The sequence below is a fragment of the Dendrobates tinctorius genome, unplaced genomic scaffold (assembly GCF_039654945.1).
Source record: "Dendrobates tinctorius isolate UK_male_01 unplaced genomic scaffold, ASM3965494v1 ptg000147l, whole genome shotgun sequence".
Lineage (NCBI taxonomy): Eukaryota > Metazoa > Chordata > Amphibia > Anura > Dendrobatidae > Dendrobates > Dendrobates tinctorius.
Genome location: NW_027361814.1, coordinates 19,485,150 through 19,507,414, shown reverse-complemented (window position 1 = coordinate 19,507,414; position 22,265 = coordinate 19,485,150). Strand labels below are relative to the sequence as shown.

Genomic DNA, 22,265 nt, shown 5'->3' with positions numbered 1-22,265 from the left:
GTACTGTTAGGGTGTGTGCACATGTTGTGGATTCTGCTGCGGATCCGGAGCGGATTTGGTCCTGCGGATCTGCAGCAGTTTTTGCTGCTGTGTACAGTACCATTAAAAGCAATGGAAATTGAAAACCGCAGTGCACACGCAGCATATCAATTCTTTGTGCAGATTCCGCAGCGGTTTAGCACCTGCTCCATGATAGTTGTCAAACCGCAGGTGAAAACCGCAGGCTAAACCGCAGAAAATCTGCAGGTCTTTTGACCTGTGGGTTTACCTGCGGATTTAGACAAATCCGCGCAGAAAATTCCGCAGCAGAATCCGTAACGTGTGCACACACCCTTACACTGGAGATCGGAAAGGGGTTTAAAAAAAGTTATAATTTTTTCTGTTGCTAAAAGTGAAACAGTCTGCTGTATCCTACGTTGTCATTTTGTGGCGGTGATATGAACCTGTCTGCAGACCTAAGGCACATTTAAAAAAAAATATAATTGTTCAGTTGCAAAAAGTTAGACAACCCTCCGTATCACACTTTGTTATTTGGTTGGGTTGAAATTAAGTTGTAGAGGCCTGATCCAGAGGCCACAAAAATTCTTCTGTTATTAACGTCATACTTTAAGGGACCTGACTTTAAAACAGTTTGTAGCATCTAGTGTGTTACAGAAGGCCTGTTCTAGAGGCCACAAAAATTCTTCTGTTCCTAGTGTCATACAGTAGGGGATCTGACTTTAAAATAGTTTGTTTCATCTAGTGCGCTATAGAGGCCTGATCCATAGGCCACAAAAAAAGTCTTCTGTTATTAACGACATACAGTAAGGTACCTGACTTTAACCCCTTCACCCCCAAGGGTGGTTTGCACGTTCATGACCGGGCCAATTTTTACAATTCTGACCACTGTACCTTTATGAGGTCATAACTCTGGAACGCTTCCATGGATCCCGGTGATTCTGACAATGTTTTCTCGTGACATATTGTACTTCATGTTAGTGGTAAAATTTCATTCAAATAACTTGCGTTTATTTGTGAGAAAAACGGAAATTTGGCGAAAATTTTGAAAATTTCGCGATTTTCCATCTTTGAATTTTTATGCCCTTAAATCACAGAGATACGGCACACAAAAAACTTGATAACTAACATTTCCCACATGTTTACTTTACATCAGCACAATTTTGGAACCAAAATTTTTTTTTGTTAGGAAGTTATAAGGGTTAAAAGTTGACCAGCGATTTCTCATTTTTACAACACCATTTTATTTTTAGGACCACATCACATTTGAAGCCACTTTGAGGGGTCTATATGATAGAAAATACCCAAAAGTGACACCATTCTAAAAACTGCACCCCTTAAGGTGCTCAAAACCACATTCAAGAAGTTTATTAACCCTTTAGGTGCGTCACAGGAATTTTTTTGAATATTTAAAAAAAAATGAACATCTAACTTTTTTTCATAAAAAAAATACTTCAGGTTCAATTTTTTTTATTTTACCAAGGGTAACAGGAGATATTGAACTGCAAAAGTTATTGTACAATTTGTCCTGAGTACGCAGATACCTGATATGTGGGGGGGAACGACTGTTTCGGCGCATGGCAGAGCTCAGAATGGAAGGAGCGCCGTTTGACTTTTTCAATGCAAAATTGGCTGGAATTCAGATTGGACGCCATGTCACGTTTGGAGAGTCCCTGATGTACCTAAACAGTGAAAAACCCCTACAAGTGACCCCATTTTGGAAACTAGACCCCCCAAGGAACTTATCTAGATATGTGGTGAGAACTTTGAACCCACAAGGGCTTTACAGAAGTTTATAACGTACAGCGGTACAATTAAAAAATCATATTTTTTCCACAAAAATGATCTTTTCACCCCAATTTTTATTTTCCCAAGGGTAACAGGACCCTAAAAGTTATTGTGCAATTTGTCCTGAGTACGCTGATACCCCAAATGTGGGGGTAAACCACTATTTGGGCGCATGGCAGAGCTCGGAAGGGAAGCAGCGCCATTTGACGTTTTTGGCTGGAATTGAGATCGGACACGATGTCGCGTTTGGAAAACCCCTGATGTACCAAAACAGTGGAAACCCCCCACAAATGACACCATTTTGGAAACTAGACCCCCTAAGGAACTTATCTAGATGTGTGGTGAGAACTTTGAACCCCCATGGGCTTCACAGAAGTTTATAACATAAAGCCATACAATTAAAAAATCATATTTTTTCCACAAAAATGATCTTTTCACCCTCAATTCTTATTTTTCCAAGGGTAACAGGACCCTAAAAGTTATTGTGCAATTTGTCCTGAGTACGCTGATACCCCACATGTGGGGGTAAACCACTATTTGGGCGCATGGCAGAGCTCGGAAGGGAAGCAGCGCCATTTGACGTTTTGGGCTGGAATTGAGATCGGACACCATGTCGCGTTTGGAAAACTCCTGATGTACCAAAACAGTGGAACCCCCCCACAAATGACACCATTTTGGAAACTAGACCCCCTAAGGAACTTATCTAGATGTGTGGTGAGCACTTTGACCCCCCCAGTGCTTCACAGAAGTTTATAACACCCGGGCGTGAAAATAAAAAATTTGTATTTTTTCCACAAACATGATCTTTTAATCACCATTTTTTTATTTTCCCAAGGGTAACAGGAGAAATTGGACCCCAAAAGTTGTTGTCCAATTTGTCCTGAGTATGCTGATACCCCATATGTGGGAGAAAACTACTGTATGGGCACACGTCGGGGCTCGGAAGGGAAGTAGTGACGTTTTGGAATGCAGACTTTGATGGAATGGTCTGCGGGTGTCATGTTGCCTTTGGAGAGCCCCTAATGTACCTAAACAGTGGAAACCCCCCACAAATGACACCATTTTGTATACTAGACCCCCAAAGGAACTTATCTAGATGTGTGGTGAGCACTTTGAACCCCCCAGTGCTTCACAGAAGTTTACAACGCCCGGGCGTGAAAATAAAAAGTTCGTATTTTTTCCACAAACATGATCTTTTAGTCACCATTTTTTTATTTTCCCAAGGGTAACAGGAGAAATTGGACCCCAAAAGTTGTTGTCCAATTTGTCCTGAGTATGCAGATACCCCATATGTGGGAGAAAACTACTGTATGGGCACACGTCGGGGCTCGGAAGGGAAGTAGTGACGTTTTGGAATGCAGACTTTGATGGAATGGTCTGCGGGTGTCATGTTGCCTTTGGAGAGCCCCTAATGTACCTAAACAGTGGAAACCCCCCACAAATGACCCCATTTTGAAAACTAGACCCACTAAGGAACGTATCTGGATGTGAGGTGAGCACTTTGAACCCCCAAGGGCTTCACAGAAGTTTATAATGCCAGGGTATGAAAATAAAAAAATCGTATTTTTTCCACAAACATGATCAATTAGTCCCCAATTTTTTCATTTTCCCAAGGGTAACAGGAGAAATTGGACCCCAAAAGTTGTTGTCCAATTTGTCCTGAGTACGCTGACACCCCATATGTGGGAGAAAACTACTGTATGGACACACGTCGGGGCTCGGAAGGGAAGCAGTGACGTTTTGGAGTGCAGACTTTGATGGAATGGTCTGCGGGTGTCATGTGCATTTGGAGAGCCCCTGATGTACCTAAACTATTGAAACTCCCCACAAGTGACCCCATTTTGGACACTAGACCCCCCAAGGAACTTATCTAGATGTGTGGTGAGCACTTTGAACCCCCAAGTGCTTCACAGAAGTTTATAACACTCGGACGTGAAAATAAAAAAATCATTTTTTTCCACAAAAATGATATTTTTGCCCCCAATTTTTTATTTTCCTAAGGGTAACAGGAGAAATTGGACCCCAAAAATTGTTTTGCAATTTGTCCTGAGTAGGCTGATACCCTACATGTGGGGGTAAAACACTGTTTGGGCGCATAGCAGAGCTTGGAAGGGAAGGAGCACCATTTGACTTTTTCAACTCAGAATTGGCTGGAATTGAGATCAGACGGAATGTTGCATTTGGAGAGCCCCTGATGTGCCCAAACAGTGGAAACCCCCAATTCTAACTCCAACCCGAACCCCAACACGCCCTTAGCCCTAACCCTTGCCCTAACCCTAGCCCTAACCCTAACCCTAGCCCTAACCCTAACCCTACCCTAACCCTACCCCAACACACCCCTAGCCCTAACCCTAGCCCTAACCCTAATGGAAAAATGGAAATAAATACATTTTTTTAATTTTATTATTTTTCCCTAACTAAGGGGGTGATAACGGGGGGTTTGATTTACTATTTATGGCGGTTTTTATGTTTGGCGGCTGTCGCACGCTAAAAGACGCTTTTTATTGTAAAAATAGTTTTTGCATCACCACATATTGAGAGCTATAATTTTTCCGTACTTTGACCCACCGAGTCATGTGAGGTCTTATTTTTTGCGGGACAAGTTGACGTTTTTATTGGTACCATTTTCGGGCACGTGAAATTTTTTGATCGCTTTTTATTCCAATTTTTGGGACGCAGAATGAACAAAAACCAGCGTTTCATGAATTTCTTTTGGGGGGGGTGCGTTTACACCGTTCCGCGTGCGGTAAAATTGATAAAGCGGTTTTATTCTTCGAGTCAGTACGGTTACAGTGATACCTCATTTAGGTCGTTTTTTATGTTTTTGTCGGTTTTATGCAATGAAAACTATTTTATATAAAAATAATTATTTTTGCATCGCTTTATTCAGCGAGCTATAACTTTTTTATTTTTTTGCTGATGATGCTGTGTGTTGGCTCGTTTTTTGCGGGACAAGATGACGTTTTCAGCGGTACCATGGCTATTTATATGCGTCTTTTTGATCGCGCGTTATTACACTTTTTGTTTGGCGGTATGATAATAAATCATTATTTTTTGCTTCGTTTTTTATTTTTATTTTTTAAGGGGTTCGCTAAAGGGGTTAACTAATGGGACAGTTTTATAGGGTGGGTCGTTACGGACGCGGCGATACCTAATATGTGTACTTTTATTGTTTTTTTTTTTTATTATTTCCAAAAAATGGATTTATTGGGGGAATATTTTTTTTTTTTTTCTAATTTATTTGGCGATTTTTTTTTTAATTATTTTTACACTTTTTTTTATTTTTTTTTTACTTTATTAAATAGTCCCAGGTGGGACATCACTGTCCTGTGACAGATCGCTGATCTGTCACATCACAGATCACTGTGACAGATCAGCGATCTGACACAGGCACTGCAGAAGGCTTCCTCATGCCTGCGCTTTGCAGGCACTGAGGAAGCCAGCTTCCGCAGGCCCCCGAAGGCCCCCGTCGCCATCTTGGATTCGGGGGCCTGGAGGAAGGGAGTCCCCCCAGCAGCGCTGCACATTGCGATGTCGTGGGGGGCTCAGGGAAGCACGGAGGGAGCCCCCTCCCTGCCGATGCTTCCCTTTAACCCCCGGTACACCGCGATCGTGTTTGATCGCGGTGTGCAAGGGGTTAACGTGTCGGGGGCGGTCCGTGACCGCCCCTGACACATTGTGTCGGGTGTCAGCTGTGATAATCAGCTGACACCCGGCCGTGATCAGCGGCGCTCACCATGTGGGCGCCGCTGATCGCGCCGATGTACTATCTCGTCCCCGGTCATACGGGCCCGGGTACCGTGGACGGGATAGTACGTCGGATGGCATGAAGGGGTTAAAATTGTTTTTTCTGTTACTAATACGATACAGCACAACATATTTCAAATTGGAATTTACTGTTGCTAAAATTCAGCTGTTTGCAGAGGTGGTGCAGAGTTTAAAATCTATTTTTTTTATTGCTAATACTGTGTTCCTACCACACTATCTGAGCAACAAGACTGGGAAAAAGCGAGACCGTGGTGGAAGGGGAAATAGCCTACGTGGTGTACGTGGGGTAGGTGGTAATGTTTGTGAAAGCACTAGTGAAGCAACATCACGTCCTATGCAAAGACAACTGACAATTTATGTTACTGGACATGCTACACCACTACCTTTCTTTAGCACACACACAGCGGTACACCTTATCGAAGATACCCAGAAAGAGCATGTATTCGAGTGGATGGCAAGTGCAGCTTCAAGTGGCCTCTCCTCCTCTTCCTCCACCTCAACATTTTAGTTTCTGTTGCCACAGCTGCATGGTTTGTGGCTACTTGATAGCCTGAGTACATGTGGGAATTCCCCAACAAGCAGGCAATCCCCACATGTATTCAGGCTGTCAAGTAGCTGCTAATTATGCAGCTGCAGCGATAGAAACTAAATCTCCGAGCACTTCCAAATACTCGGAGACTACTCGAGCATGCTCGGGGAAACCCGAGCAACGGGCATACTCTCTCATCCCTACTGTTCACACATTCTATGCCATGTTCATCAGAAGTGTACTAAAAAGTTTTGCAGAGTCAAGAGGAGGAAATCTGCACTGATGCCCAAAATCTTTTTAACTTGGATCCTGGACAAGACGATGTACCGACCGAACAGCATTCTGACCCTCATCATCAGACCCCAGGGGGGGAGGTGATCCTGATGAGACTCAGACATCTGAGGCTCACGAGGACTGTACTGTTCTGTCACAGCAAGAAGAGGAGGAGGGTGACTCCAATGGCGAGGAATGTAATAACACAAAGGATGATGATGAGGTGTTAGATCCCAGTTGGCGTGAATATAGAGGCACACAGCTGAGTAGGTCATCTGAGGAGTAAGACGAGGAGGATACTTTGTGCCATATGTCACGGACATATAGTGAGGCAGCCACGATGAGCGATGCATCCTCAGCCACAACTGTGCCTCTGACCAGCAGCATCCGCGGGTCTGAAGCTTGCAGGGGTGGCAAGGGTTGCCTAACCAGGTTCTCTTTTGACACTGCTAAGGATGAGCCAACTCATGCAATATGCCAACTTTGCAAAAAAAAAAAAGGTTGAGGTAAAAAGTGCTATAATTTGACTACTACATGTATGAACTTTCACATGCGCAATCAACATGCTTTACTGTGGGAATCCCACTGCGCAAAAATGCGAACCAGCAGACCTCAACAACCATCAGCCACCCCATCAATCGCATCTGCCACTTCTTCCTCCTCCTCTGTTACCATGCCAACTATTGAGACGCAGGTGTTCAACCGCAGAACCTTGGGTTCTTTACCCGCTCCAGTCACGCTGACTGAGGGGCTGCCTTCAGCTGTAACAGAAGTTGACATGCTTGCTGTTTTAGGCTGATCTCAGAGAACGCTCACATCACAAGTTTCTCAATCCACAGTAACATCTCCGCCTGCACATCTCTCACAGTCATGTAGTTTGTCTGGTTCACCGTACTCCACCTTCTCACAGCACTGCAGCTAGCCCACGGTTCTGTAGTTGTGGTCACGTGAAAGATTGTTTCCTCCGACGCATGACAAAGCTAAGAGGTTAAACTCAACCATCTCCAATCTGATGGCCACGGAAATGCTGCCTTTCTGCCTGGTAGATACAGACAGTTTCCAAAAGCTTATGGCCGTCGCAGTCCCTCAGTACCAATTACCCAGTCACCATTACTTTTTTAAGAAAACTGTGCCTGTGCTACACCAGCATGTCACAGACAACATCATGCATTCCTTGACGAAATATCTGTCTGCTGGGTGCATTTCACCACAGACACTTGGGACGAGTAAGCATGGCCAAGGGCGTTTTATCTCTGATTGACTGTTCACTGGGTGAATCTGGTGACTGTGGGGACAGGTGCTGCTCCCCAAGGCTTGCAGGACAAAACCTCTACATTTAGCACTTCCTCCACTGCTTCTGCGTCCTCTATATCCTCTAGGGCCTCCACCTGCACCCTCAACCTCTGCCTTAACGAGACATGCAGTTCAACAGTGTAGAGCAAACTCCCACTACCTCCATACTGCGCAGCCAGGGCTTACCACAATCAGGCAGTCTTAAAATTGATATGCCTTGGAGATCGCAGTCATACAGCTGAAGAGTTGTGGACAGCTCTCCAGGCTGAGTTTGATCAATGGCTGTCTCTGCTAAACCTGCCTCCAGGGAAGGCCGTGTCCGATAACGGCAAGCTCACACACGTACCTTGCATGGCTTACGTCCTCAATCTTGCCTGGGTGAGCTGCTCCAGAAAGCACGTAAGCTGTGTGAAAGCACGTAAGCTGTGTGCTCCTTTTCGCCATTCGCACCCCTCTACTCATCAACTTGCATCGATACAGAGGTCTTTGTCCATGTCAGTTAACAGGTTGATATGCGATGTGCCGACATGGTTGGATTCCACTCTGAACATGTTATAGCGACTGTGGCAGCAGCAACAAGCCCTGACGCAGTATGTCATGTCGTACGGACACGGCACATATCACATTTACAGAGTGGGCACAGATTAAGGACCTCTGCACCCTTCTGCACAGTTTTGAAATGGCTACTAAGATGGTTTGCGCTGACGATGCCATCATCAGCATCACTGTTCTGGTCATCTATATGTAGCAGACTTTGAATAGTCTGCAGGAGGAGATGGTGGTCCCAGAAGAAGAGGAGGAAGCAGAGAAGGATGCAGAAGGGATATCATTGTCTCTAAGTTCAAGACTGTCATCACAGGTGGGTGCCAAGGGAGGGTGGACTACTGCAATCGCGGGTGGTTGGTGATAAAAGACAGCGGAAACGGTCATCAAAGGTGCAAAATACAAGGAACAAATGGAGGAAGAAGAGGTTATGGGCGAGCAACTGTCAGATGAAGAGGATAATCCTCCCCTCTCTGTTGTTCATGGTTGGCGGGAGGGGGCGAAGGAAACGAGCCTCACTGTTACCAAGGCACCAACACAGCATGGGCTTGGACCTCATGGTAGAACCTAACATATGAGTGCCTTCTTGCTGCACTATCTGCAACATAATCCTCGCATAGTTATGATTAGGAATAATGCTAACTACTGGGTTGCCACTTTATTAGATCCACATTATAACACCAAATTTTGCCAGATAATTCCACCCTAGAAAGAGACCTTGGAATGCTGGAAACACGCTTTTACACATCCTTAAGAGAGATTTTCCCCAAAACAGCAGTGAAGCACACAGTTCGCATCGTAGCTGTAGACTTCCAACCTCCGGCCCATCAATTCGCCAATGCCAAAACATTAGCAGCAGCAGCGGTGGAAGTGGAGGAAGTAATTTCTGTGAGTCCTTTGATACTTTTTTAGACCAACTCATGCACCAGCACAACAGAGTCCAAGTTGTACACGTGGTGAACGAATGGAGAGGATATTGCAGGAGTATCTAGAACTAAATATCAATACCATAAGGGAGGGTTTGGACCCTTTCACATTTTGGTCTTCCAAAATTGATGAGTGGCCTGAGCTCGCCTCACATTCCTTGGAGGCTTTATCGTGCTGGGCAGCCAGCGTTCTGTCAGAACGTGTCTTCAGCGCTGCTGGTGGTGTCCTGACAGATAAACGCAGCCGGCTGTCCCCTGAGAGTGTAGACCATCTAACTTTCATTAAGATGAATAAGTCATGGATCTCCAAGGACTTTTGCACCACAATCGCAGACTGTACAGACTAGGTGATATTGCATTTTTTAGTGTGATGCATTAATATCTTTAGTGTCACTGCTGTGCTTGCTGTGGCTGCTGCTGATGTTAACACAAATTTGTGGAAATGTAAACAGTCATGGATGGTCTACATCTGCTGGGTTAGCTGTACTACTGGAAGACGTCTCGGTCCCAATTATAATATTTCTATTCTTGTGACAGTTGTTCCACTTCGGTGATGTCAGGCACTCAGTTTTTAATATGTGAATACTCCTGGTTGGGTGTCCATCTGCTGGATTGGGTATAGTGGAAGAACTGTCGGTCCCTATTATACTATTTCTACTGTGGTGAAATTGATGCCACTTCTGTGGTGCAAGGCCCTCATTTCTTTAAATTTGAACACTCCTTGTTGGGTATCCATCTGCTGCTGCATTGGGTCTAGTGAAAGAACTGTCAGTCCCTATTACACTATCGCTACTGTGGTGAAATTGATGCCGTTTTGGTGGTGTCTGTCAGTAATTTTTGGAAATGTGAACACTACTGGTTGGGTGTCCATCTGCTGTATTGGGTGTAGCGAAAGAACTGTCGGTCCCTATTACACTATTTCTACTGTGGTGAAATTGATGCCACTTTGGTGGTGTCTGCCTGTAATTTTTTGGAAATGTGAGGACTTCTGGATGTGTTTCCTTCATGCGTCTTGCCTGTAGCAGTAGGCCTGCGAGACCGTCAGGCCTCAACCACCTTGGACTCAACTACCCGTGTTACTATCCTTAAATTTTTCTGACAATGGTAGTCTAGAAAACTGCCATTTGTGCCACCTGAGCGTGGCTCAGCATGAAAGCAGGTAGAAGTGTTGCATGTGATATCAAGAATTCCAGCAAAGGGGGCCCTAGACCGATTTCTCACCCACCTCGTCTTACTGTGAAGTTCAATTGAAAGCTGTCCCAGACCTCTATACCTCATGCCTGGCTGACTGCTGCAGTGCCATGCTAAAATCTGTACTGTGGGTGAATTGAGGCCACTTTGACATGAATGGCGTTCGGTTATGTTTAGTGAATATTCGATGAATTAATCATCAAGTATTGCAAATTCGGCGAACGTAATCCGAACTGAATTTTGAAATATTCACTCATCTCTAGTCAGCAGCACCTTGGATAGTCAAAGATCATCCAGCCTATATTACAGAGAGGTACACTTCCATAAGACAAAATCTGAAGCTTTGACAAGGTCATAAACTGCGTATCAGGAGGTCTGATAATGAAGGCAGAAATGAAGAATGCAGACTGCAACTTAGTACAATTTAATTACCTAAAGGTAACCACTAACCTATGAGAAAATCAGGTTTTTCACGTCAAAGGTAAATTTGCCAATCATTTTTTTTCTCCATTGATTCTTCAAAATGCAAATATTAAAGCTGGTGAATCAATAATTCTATCTTTGCTTCTAAGGTTAAGACAGAGTCAAATGAACACTTATGAACGCATTAGAGACTAAGGAAGCGCATCTTCAGCGTACAAACAAATGTTGGTGGAGACGTTCTGCCATTGTAGCTGACGTTCGATAGTCGGCTTCCCTGGACTCAGTACATTACTTTGGAAATTGATGAGCTCTAATTTTATATACACCCAAACATTAAAACATTCGCCAGGCCGATGCGATTCATGTTCGGCTAGTTAGCCGTTTCAGCGCTTTTCATTTTGGCTTTTACTTGCCATTTCTGGTCATTTGTGATAATAATCATCTGTGCAGCTAAATATATCAAAGTCTTATATTATAGTAATTCACCTCAATTCACTTTCTCTTACGCTGTCTCCCTTTCTGTCATTTATTCCCAACTCATTTCAGAATGCTGCCCATGGCAGCTTGAAGTTAGAACAACTTACATTAAGCAGCTGTCAAACAGCCAGCAGAGTAATTACTTATAAATGCTATTTATTTAGTAAATTAAATGCCACATTACAAAGCCAGTCTATGTATTTAACTATTGGGAATATGGAAACTTTTGAATAAATATAATATAATATTTAAAACTACATTCTAGTCAAATATTTAAACGTGGGGGGGTGGTAAAGGGATGTTCTAAGTACCTGGAGACAGCCCTCTAAGCAGATCAGGAAATATATTTTAACATCTATCACCAGTATAGATGATGACTGTGTGATCACTAGTGGTTCAGCTACTCAAACCGCTGACCCTGAGGGTGGGGGACCCAAAGACCCCGTATGAGTGGAGACGTGAATAAGTACAATGAATACTCATACAGACAATGATTGGAGAAATAGCTGCATTTCTACTACTGCTCTATTCATATAGTGGACTTTGGGAGCACCATTCTTGTGAAGGGTTATGGTCCCAACGGACAACTCCAAGTGTTAATACATGTAGCATTTATGTTGTGGTTTAGAGATATATTTTGTCCATAGGCTAAATTAACCTCCGGGTCAATTTCTGGTTTTTTTTTTTTTTTTTTCGTTTTTATTTCTTCCTCCATTTCGTACAAGAGCCAAAACTTTTTTTTCCCCCATCAATATAGAAATGTGAGGGCATGCTTTTTGCAGGATGAGTTGCACTTTTGAAAAAAAAATTTTAAAAAAAAGTGCAAATTCTCTGGGTTTTTCTGGGAGGAGGTTTATTTTTCATGTTCAATATAAAGTAAAACTGACCTGGAAATATAACTTTCCAGGTCAGTTCTAGAACGCAGATAAAGAGGTAGTAAAGGCGGACACTATAACAGCTTTTAAAAAAGGGCTGTATGATGTCATCGATACACATAACATTGTGGGTTATAGATAAATTAGTGACAAAATGTACAATTGGTTGAACTTGATGTTCCTAGGTCTTTTTTCAACCTATGTAACTATGTAACATGCATTTTTTTTTACCATTTTCCAAGACACGTAACGTTTTCGTTTTTCAGGATATGGTTATGGGGGTGTGTTAAATGCCACTGTCATAGATGGACAGCAGGATTTAGCAGGTAAACACCTGCTGGTTGAGCTCCACTCCACCCACGGCTGTTAGAAGCACATGATAGCTGATTAAATCAGCCATCATGTGCAGGGAAAGATGGAGGCGAGCGTGCATCAAAGTCAGGGAGCTGGCATGTAATGTACTGGTAAGTCATATTTGGGTAAGGGGTTCTTGGGGTTATCTTATATTTTTAAATGGATACAATTGCAGTGTTTGTAAAAACAATTTACCTCTTATTAAAAATCCTTTCTGATCTCAAGAATGGAGGGACTAATTATTCTATAGTTTACTGATCAATGCCAAGGTTACTGGCCACTTCTACAGTCTTTCAAAGGTGGCCAGTTTCCTAGGCACAAAGCCCACCCTCGCAATAGCTTCTATAGCTGCAATGGAAACAGTACAGTTTGGGCCAGTAGCTTAGCTGGCCTGAACTGCCAATAATTAGAAGCCAGGGTTGCCAGCTGCCAGAAATTCCTGGACGCTCCATAAAAATTTGGCAAATTTTTTTCCTGTCAATAAACAAAAATTTATTGCGGCAGTAATTTTTTTGGAAGCTGGAGAAATTCTTACGTATTATTTTAACTAGAATTATCATCCTTTTACAGTTCACAGTGAATGCATATAATGTTTTCATTTCAGCTTTATGGACTGCTGACATGTATCATTTAAAATCTTAATGGTTTATTATGGTTTTCTAATATATCAGTAAGAAAGTTGTGTGTCCGTGATTTTTCGAGATGTTACCTAGATAAAATAAAGAATAAAGTTGGCAACCATGTTAAGACTGTGCTGCCCATATACCAGACCCCATGAAAAAGCAATGAGAAGAACCATTGCTATGTTGAAGCTCTTTCATATTGCTCTGATGTTGCAAGTCCTTGAGGCCACAGTTAGGCTACGTGCACATGTGTGGAAATTCCCACGGAAATTTCAGCGGGAATTCTGGAATTCCATTCCGCGGGAAATAGGCGAGAAAACCACATTTTAAATTCCCGCCTATTTCCGGCGGAAAAACTCGCGATTTGCAAGCATAATTAGCTTGCAAAATGCTAGCGTTTTCCAAGCGATCTGTAGCATCGTTTGGAAAACTGATTGACAGGTTGGTCACGCTCGTCAAACATAGTGTTTGACAAGTGTGACCAACTTTTTACTATTGAGGCCGCCTATGCAGCATCAGTAGTAAAAAGATAGAAAGTTTAAAATAATTTTTAAAAAAATTGTGTTTTTCTCACCTTCCGGCTTCCCACGCAGCGTTCCCGATCATCGCGATGCTCCCGGCAAGTCCCGTTCCCAGGGATGCCTTGCGACAATGACCTTTGATGACGTCGCGGTCTCGCGAGACTGCTACGGTATCGCGAGACCGCGACGTCATCAAAGGTCATTGCTGCAAGGCATAGCTGGGAATGGGACCTGCCAGGAGCATCGCTGAGGCCTGGGGACGCTGCGAGGGACGCCGGAAGGTGAGAATATGACGATTTTTTTTATTTTAATTCTATTATTTACAGGGATATGGTACCAAGAGCCTGGAGGAGAATCTCCTCTTCTCCAGACCGTGGGTACCATCCGCAAATGTTCTGCTTACTTTTCGCATGGTGGGCATAGCCACATGCGGAAAGTAAGCAGAACAATGCATTCCTATGTGTGCGGATTTTCCTCCAATTCCGAACAAAGAATGAACATGCTGCGTATTTTTCCACGATGCAATTCCGCCACGGAAAAATAAGCATTAGCACAGCATGTGCGGTATGCCATAGGATTGCATGGGATGCTTTTTTTTGCATTTTCGCAGCAAAATCACGCATTTAAAAATGCCGCAAAAACGCCAAAAAACGCTACGTGTGAAAACAGCCTGAGTGTCCACACATTCTCCTGGCATTAAGCACCACCTCATTCAAGTGGGTATATTTGCTTAAAAATAATTGAGGAGGTGCGCCATGCAGAGAGCAAGTGATTCTTTGCCCAAATGCATTGCAAGCACAATATTTTTGGCATTGTCGCCCACTAAGTTGCAAAAATTTTAATTGATGGGAGCCATCCAGTATGACATTTGATAAAACGTTTGTAAGGTGTATAAAAGCCATCTGGTATGGAGGAGTCATCAGTCTCCACCTGGCATGGGACATGAAAAGCAATTAAAGTTCCTGGCTGTAAGGGCTTCCTGCAAAACATAAGGTGTCCTCCATTGGGGCAGAACGCAATATCACTTCACAAAAGGCAGTAGAATTCACATGCTACAATGGCGACTGTGGTGTACATGGACATGTGGGAGTTGAGTTTCCACAGAAATGGATGATTGGATGCAATTGATGTATCCTGGCCACACATATGAAAAACTATATCTCCCAACCTTCATGGAAAGTGCACCATAACAAAATTTAGGCCATGTCCTTAACCACCACACTTATTTACTTTTTTTTCTACCCTGGCAGGAGATGTCAGAAGGGGAACGGTGCTATGGTGGCAGTGAAGGCCATTTGGCAGACCACCCATGACAAAGGGGTGTAGACCCAAATCTGGGACTGTCCTGTGGTTGAAAACTAAGGAAAACTAGAGGAATTCATTGCTAAAATAAAATTAATGTACTGTTGGACAACCGTTTTACATATGGGCAACATGCACAGTCCCCCCAGCTGAGAACAAGGGACTGAAGAAACCCAACCTAGGCCAAGGAGCTGATCATAATTCCAACTTCACTTTGAATACGTGTTTTCTATCTCACAATAGAATAAGTGAAAAAGGCTTCAAGAATAAAGCAGGAACCTGTTTGGATCAGATGTAACTACATGATGACTGCATCTTCATATTTCTTCATACAATATAAGCCGGGCTTGGGAACCCGGGGTACTCCAGCTGTTAATAAACAAAAACTCCCAGCATGCACTGCCTTCGCTTGTTATAAGCCAATGTTTTCCCTGCTGTTCTTGCTTGCAGGCTTGCACCCGTTTCCTTTGATTTAATTTGTATTTACAATTGAATGTGATTCAAAGCAGCGGGACACTCTCTTACAAGATCAATAATGTATTATTGATGTACCTAAGTTTTACTTCTAAGATATTAATATAGCTTATGTATTAGAAAGAAATATAATAATTATCTATGGTATTTCTTCATGAAAGTTACAAAGATGAGTCAAAATTTGTATGCAAGCAACTGTAAAGTGATGTATGGTGGTAGTCATGGTGAGGTGGTGGCAAGGTGAGCATCATCAACCCCCACAATTCTACAGGAAAATGGGGGACCTAGCTGGATGTGTGCTGCTGTTACCTTCGCGATGCGCCTCTGCACACCACATGCTGTCATTAGATTTGTCAGGCCAGTCAGGACCAGATAAGGATGAGATGAATGAGGGAGACCAAAGTCCAGAAGTAATCTTTTCATTACTGAACAACAACTTGAGAAGTATGCAGTGTACATCAGACAGCAGTCACAACTTTTTAAAAATACTTCTTCTGCACAATCCATTGGCAGGAACTTTACCGTTACATGTGGCGGTACATTGCTTCAAGCAAATCATTATGGGAAGCTCCATCTTCCTCTGTGAGGATCACATGGATCAAGGACCCCTCACAGCTACTGTAAGGGGAGGCAAGGACTATAGTTGTGGCCAGAGACACTAAAGCATCAGTGTCCTGGACTTCCCTCACAGAGAATAGCATTTCACTATTCAGTGTACCTGCGTCTCCAGGTTCGGGTCCCCCTGGGCACTTCCCAAGAGGCGATTGCCCTTCTCCAAGGCGACTCCCAGTAATTGAGACACAGTCCATGGTAACTTGAACGGTTTCTTTACTGATAACTTCACACAATATATCCACTTTTGGCACATCAAAGGTTACACATTCATCTTTACTTGCTTCCTCAGCTCTCCCCACTTTGTTGATGCTTCTATAGGGCACACATCCGGACCTGACCGTCTTAGACTGCTTTCCAGCTTCTTCCTGGCCTAACCTCGCTATGATGACAATTCCTTCTGCCTGTTTCGCCACAGACTTGAAATCATCCTCCACCTGGTTTGGCTGCCTCTGGAAAAGCATCCAACCCATCTGTACCGCTCCCTGCGAAGCTTCAGCGTCCTTCTGTTAATCACTCCAACCAACTCCCGCCCTAAAGGCGTCTGCCAAGGCTATGAGTCGCCACATCTTGTCCGTTCTGTACTAGCCCACTGTATTGATGCCCAGTGGCTGTGGATAACGTGGGCTGTCGCTGCTTAACGTTGCGTGGCTGCCGAGCCATCCTGGGCCTATATCCCATGTGGAAACTTTAGGCATACTGGCCCCGTCTGAACTAACTTCCCTTCTCCTCTCACCTTAAATCCTGGCAGCCCCTCCTACACTTAACCCCATCTTACTACGAGTTTTATACACTAGAGTGCCCCCTCTAGTGTCTAATAAAGAGCACTATGCTTTCCCTATACTGTAAATTACAAACCATAAAATGCAGTAAACATTATCACAACTATGTGCAAATAAAAGCAATAATGCAATAAAACGTAAAGGCAAAAGAATGGTAATACCCAGAAGGGGTAGCAGTACCATTTAATACATGCGGCAATACATGTAAACATGTAGCAGTACCAATAAGCAAAGAGTAATAAATACAACAATGAACATTTTTACTTAGCCCCTTTACACTACTGTCAACTCCTAGTTGATTTGTGAAGACCTCACTGGCTGAGGAATGTCAGTGCAACTCCTCACTAGTACTCTAAAAGTCCATTTGATTGGCGCCACAAGCTCTTTGCTTTATCATTGCATCGCCAGTTCTGCATAGGATAACATGTGTCCCGGTATGGCAACACTCTACCTTCTTCTCTAATACAGATAATTGTTTGATTAAGACCTGTTTGCCTCAGATAAGGAATCCTTCTGTCACGATCCATTTTTGGATCGATGTCAGATCTGGATCCTCATATATATAAACTTTTTTCCTTTCAGGCCATCGGGGGTTAACATCAGTTTTTTCCCCCCCCAGTGGTCGCTGGTGTAATTGCATTGCATTGCTATGTGAGTTTTGCTTAGGCAGCTGGTGACCACTCCCACTTTCCTTTAAAAGGTCACATTATGCTTCAGCTAACTGTTGGTAATACTCGTCCTGTTTGGAGACCAACCAAGCTGGAGTCAGGAGCTGGCTGTGTGCAGTGAACTTCAGCTATTACCTTCATCTGGTGCCTAACTCTGCTGTTCGGTGCATTACAGCAGAGAAAGCTAAGCTTTGGAGAAAGCTAAGCTTTGTTTTTTAGTTGATTTAACTCCGAGTTGTCTGTTATATCTTTTCTTTTCTTGTTATTGGTGCAGTTCACTTTTTTCCCTGTCTCACCTCCTGGGGAGGGGGTTGGGGGTTTAGCTCAGGGCTAAACAGGAGATAGGGACAGGTCGGTGACTTGGGCCTCACTACCATCAAGTGTACCCCCAAGTTAAGGAAAGTCAGGGCACCCCCTTAACCTGAGGGGCAGTTCGGGAGCCCAGGTTCCTCGTCCCCTGTTTTCCCACACCTGCACCGTGACACCTTCCTTAAGCTTAGTCCTTTTAGGCCTCCTGAACTGCAGCTCACCTTAGCAAAGTTCCGGTCCTTTAATTTGGCCTCCTTGCTTGAGCTAAGAAAACTCATCTTCCTCTTAGTTTTTGCTAGGCTCCTAGCCTGAGATCTGGAATCCTCCCGCCACTTATTCCTTGGTTTCCTTCAGAACATACTATCAACAAATGTTAATCTCCCCTCTTCGCACACAACACTGTTTCTATGCAAGTCTGTAAGCAGTTATACCACAGGTCTGTTCTCAATGCTTTTTCCTATCTGGCCCCCTTCCAGACTAAAAAGAGCAGCTCTCAGTCGCCCCAGAAATGGTGCATCCATAATATGACACGCAGCTCAGTGTCTCTGCTGGCTGCCAGGCTGAACGCTGGCATCATGACAATGTTCAGCCTGGCATTTAGCTGTACCCGAGCTACACTGGATTATCATTTAGTTGGACAGGTGAGGAATATGGTTGGTTATTATTTTTCAACCCCTGGGCTTGATGTAAGCTGCCAATACAGAGCTGACATCAACCCCAATACTATTACTCCACTCTCTTTCCCTCTGCTGGTTATTAACATTTCGGGGGACCCAACGTCACTTTTTTCTTTAAGTTATTTAATTATTAGCTAAATAAATGAACATTAAACTACACATGCTCTGCACTAATCATATATGTCACTGACATCTTTCTATATATTCAATGTATATATCTATTCTATCTATTCTATTCTTTTTTTTAATTTGTTTATTTAACCTAAAAACAAAATGTACAATATACATATTTGCATACAGTAGTAAGCATTATACAGAGCACACAAACTCACATCTATCTATTCTATTCAGACGGATAGTGAGTTTACTGTACTCGGCTGATAGAATGTTGGGTTTTGTAGGAGATGGGTGCGTAAAAATCAGACGGAACACACATGATCCGAGTGCTGTGCAATTTTTTTCTAGCACCCATTGACTTGCATTGGCAAGTCTCGTCTGATATAAGCAGCAAATTGCAACATGCTGCGATCTTTTCGCAGAAATGGGAGGGGGGGGGGAAAGCCGACCAAAAAAATCCCAAAATGAATAGTATAATCTTTATTTAATGTACATAATAGTAACTGGTAACATTCGAGCGAGAAAAATATTTTATATTTTATATGTATATATATATGTTAAAAACATATTAAAAACATAAACAAGGACGCTCACTGGAACAAATTAGTATTATGCAATTGTAAAGTGCGGAGTGCAATATATATCCATATTGAGAGCCGTAGAGCATAAAGCGCTCCTTCAAATGTAATGACTAGATAAAAGAGGTCACCACCATTTATATACCAAGATATTGTAAGAGGCTACATGTGTGTATGTAGAAAATGATGCTTATGCCAACATGGTGCCACGTGGATTGAGGAGCCATTTTCTATGTAAGCTTTTGCCTTTATAATATATCTAAATATTGTCTGCATTGCTTTTATGTTGGCATAAGCATTATTTTCTACATACACACATGTAGCCTCTTACAATATCTTGCACTCCGCAATTTACAATTGCATAATACTAATTTTTTATTTTAGAATGTTAGCACTTTATTGGCCCTAATGATTATATAGTTGCACAGTGTTTTACTTTACATGCTGTTCTATATGGCAGAATCCTAATTATTCTTTTGTGCACTGCACTTTATCTTTAATATTTTTTCTTTTTTATATATATATATTTTTTATATATATTTTTCATATTTTATACATTTTTATCATATTAAGTCAATGTCAAAATATTGTGTATATATAATTTTTATTATCGGCTTCCCTGCATTTTTTCCAGTGAGCGTCCTTGTTTATGTTTTTAATATATATACATAAAAAATATTTTTCTCACTCAAATGTTACCATCTACTATTATGTACATTAAATAAAGATTATACTATTCATTTTGGGATTTTTTTAGTCAGAGTTTCTTGTTCTCTTTCCTCCCCCCTTCTCTTTTCTCAGGGTTAGAGATAGCAGGAGGTACTGCAATGTACTTGTATTTGTGCTGAAGAGGGGAGAAAGTATCTCAGGGAGGGCAGAGAAAGCAGATAAGGAAGAAAGTACATAGAAAAAAACATTTAGCGTATTGGAGCTGTGCTCATTCATGAAAGAAATTGAAGACGGCAAAAGCATGGAAATACACAGATCTCATATTCAGCCTGTATTACTGGGAGAGACACTCCCACAGGAAAAAATGCTGAAATTTAATTCAGGCTGCAACTGCATATCAGAGGACTGAAAACTATTGAAGGAATGAAGATTTCAGACTGAAATTAATAAGGGTAAAAATAATTTTTCTCATGTCAAAGGTGTCTATAGTCTTTAACGTCTGAGACATGTTCTCCTAGATTATGTCCTCGTTAACAATAGCCACATTATAAGCTTCACTTTTGTAATCTTTGCACTGTGGATTTAATGGCTTTTTTTGCAACGAACTTCAAACTTACGTGTTTAATTTGTCCCACATAGGCTATCATCTTTTCCATCATGTCTGCCACTAGCAACACATCCATCTTATCAGTGAAGTCCAAAGCTCCCCTGGTGTAGGTCATTAGTTGCTGAGCATATTCAAGGACGTTGGTGTCATTTACAGGCACCTAGAAGCAGATAATTGCAAAGTATGGCGTTTAATGCGTCAGTAAAGGAAATCTATAATCTACTTACAAGTACAACGTGTTTGACCTTAAATAGAAAAATAATCTACAAAATATAAGTGTCCTCTAGACATTGTAGTATCTAAGCCATTAATGATTGTTAATGAAATGGCAAATAAAGCAATAACATGGGGCTCCAAAGGAATAGATTGGTAGACTAATACTATTGGTAGGGTGCCTTTAATAACGAAAAAATGAGGGTGCAATAAAAGGTATCACACTAATGCCACCCATAATATTCCTTTATTTAACTATTCATTCTCTTGATGTATCACCCAGACCCCCGCAGATCTCTGGAACCACCAGAGAGCCATATGGCGGTACGGTTACTGTACTTTATGAAAACTTGATCTCATTTGATAGATAATGTAATGAGTAAACAATTTGCAAATCATAAAAATGATATTGTATTGCTCCAGAAAAATCACTTCAAAGTGATAAACGTCTCCCTCGTGGGTCACTTGCTGTCCACAGCTTGTCGTCAGGCGTAACCCACCTCTAGCACACAGAGGGTGAGATGCGTCGCCCTGCTCACACTCACCCACCTGCCACTGAGAGATTGGCTGGGGATTCAATTTAAGGCACAATGGAAGGTACAATTCATTCCGATAAGTGAGAGGAATGGAAGTCCTCATACCTATAGTGCTGGAAGAATGCTGATGAAGAGGAACCACCAAATCAAAATCAATGTATGGCAAGTTAGAGAGCATTGGAATTGCGACTGCTCCTGCACCCGGTAAGTGCCCTCACAGCTATTTTGAATTGTGGCACAGTTTATTAAGACAGCAATAAATGTGTTTCCATGGGTTTTGTATGATAGGACAGGCACCCTTTAAATTCGGCTCAGTAAAACTACAATGAGTCTGGAAGTTACATCCATAATATTAACTTGTGCAAAGACACAAAATATTGATTGAGTTGCTTCTGTAGCCAAAATTGTGCTATTAAAAAGGGGACGCATTGTGTAAATGATTGTATATGTCATTAAGTCATCAAAATTGTAACTCAGTCCCATTAACACGATAGTCCTCAGCTTAAGGTGTAGCCGGAATGACAGAGAACATGCAACATATCTATGAGACAGTCTAACAGAATTTTTGGTGCTGAGGTACCAGGTACGAGATTTCCCACTGATAGCTTTAATGGAGACTAAGGTCTGCTGCAGAGCGCTGGGCCCTTTCAGCTTCCATTAGCTTCTCTTGGCTTCATTTGGGATGGCTAAAGCAAGAGTATAGTTGTATATTACAGCCTATAATAAATCTCAAATGGATTCTCCTGGAATATGAAAAAATACTAAAGGAAATCTAATTATGAATAAATTCTTAAATACCTTTATTTAGTAAATCACACTTTTTATGTCTAGAGAGATAATCACAATAGAATTAAAATGACTGTTGTTACAGTAACAGAAACCTGTATAAAATATTAACAGGACAGGAGTCTGAAAGTATGTGCAGTATGAAGCTCTATTTCACGTCTTCATGTGTGAGACGATGCAGTACCAGTAGATATTTGGAGATACCAGGGATACTCAGGTATGAAGAGGCTGCACACACTGCTGTCCACCATGTCTGTCTGAATTAATACTGGAGATGCCAGGGTTCTGAGGTAGGAAGAGACTGTTCACATTGCTGTCCACCAGGTCTGTCTGACTTAATACTGGAGATGCCAG

The 22,265-nt window shown here is 42.3% G+C and overlaps 1 protein-coding gene across 2 annotated transcripts in view; it reads right to left on the bottom strand.

The window, feature by feature from the left end:
* The window catches only part of ADGRA1 (adhesion G protein-coupled receptor A1), a 1,190,508-nt gene that overhangs the window by 770,741 nt on the left and 397,502 nt on the right, over positions 1 to 22,265 (bottom strand). For both annotated transcript variants that reach the window (XM_073546510.1, XM_073546511.1), the window contains exon 10: positions 20,387 to 20,536. In XM_073546510.1, the coding sequence (XP_073402611.1) occupies positions 20,387 to 20,536 (150 nt within the window). The remainder of the gene's footprint in view (positions 1 to 20,386; positions 20,537 to 22,265) is intronic.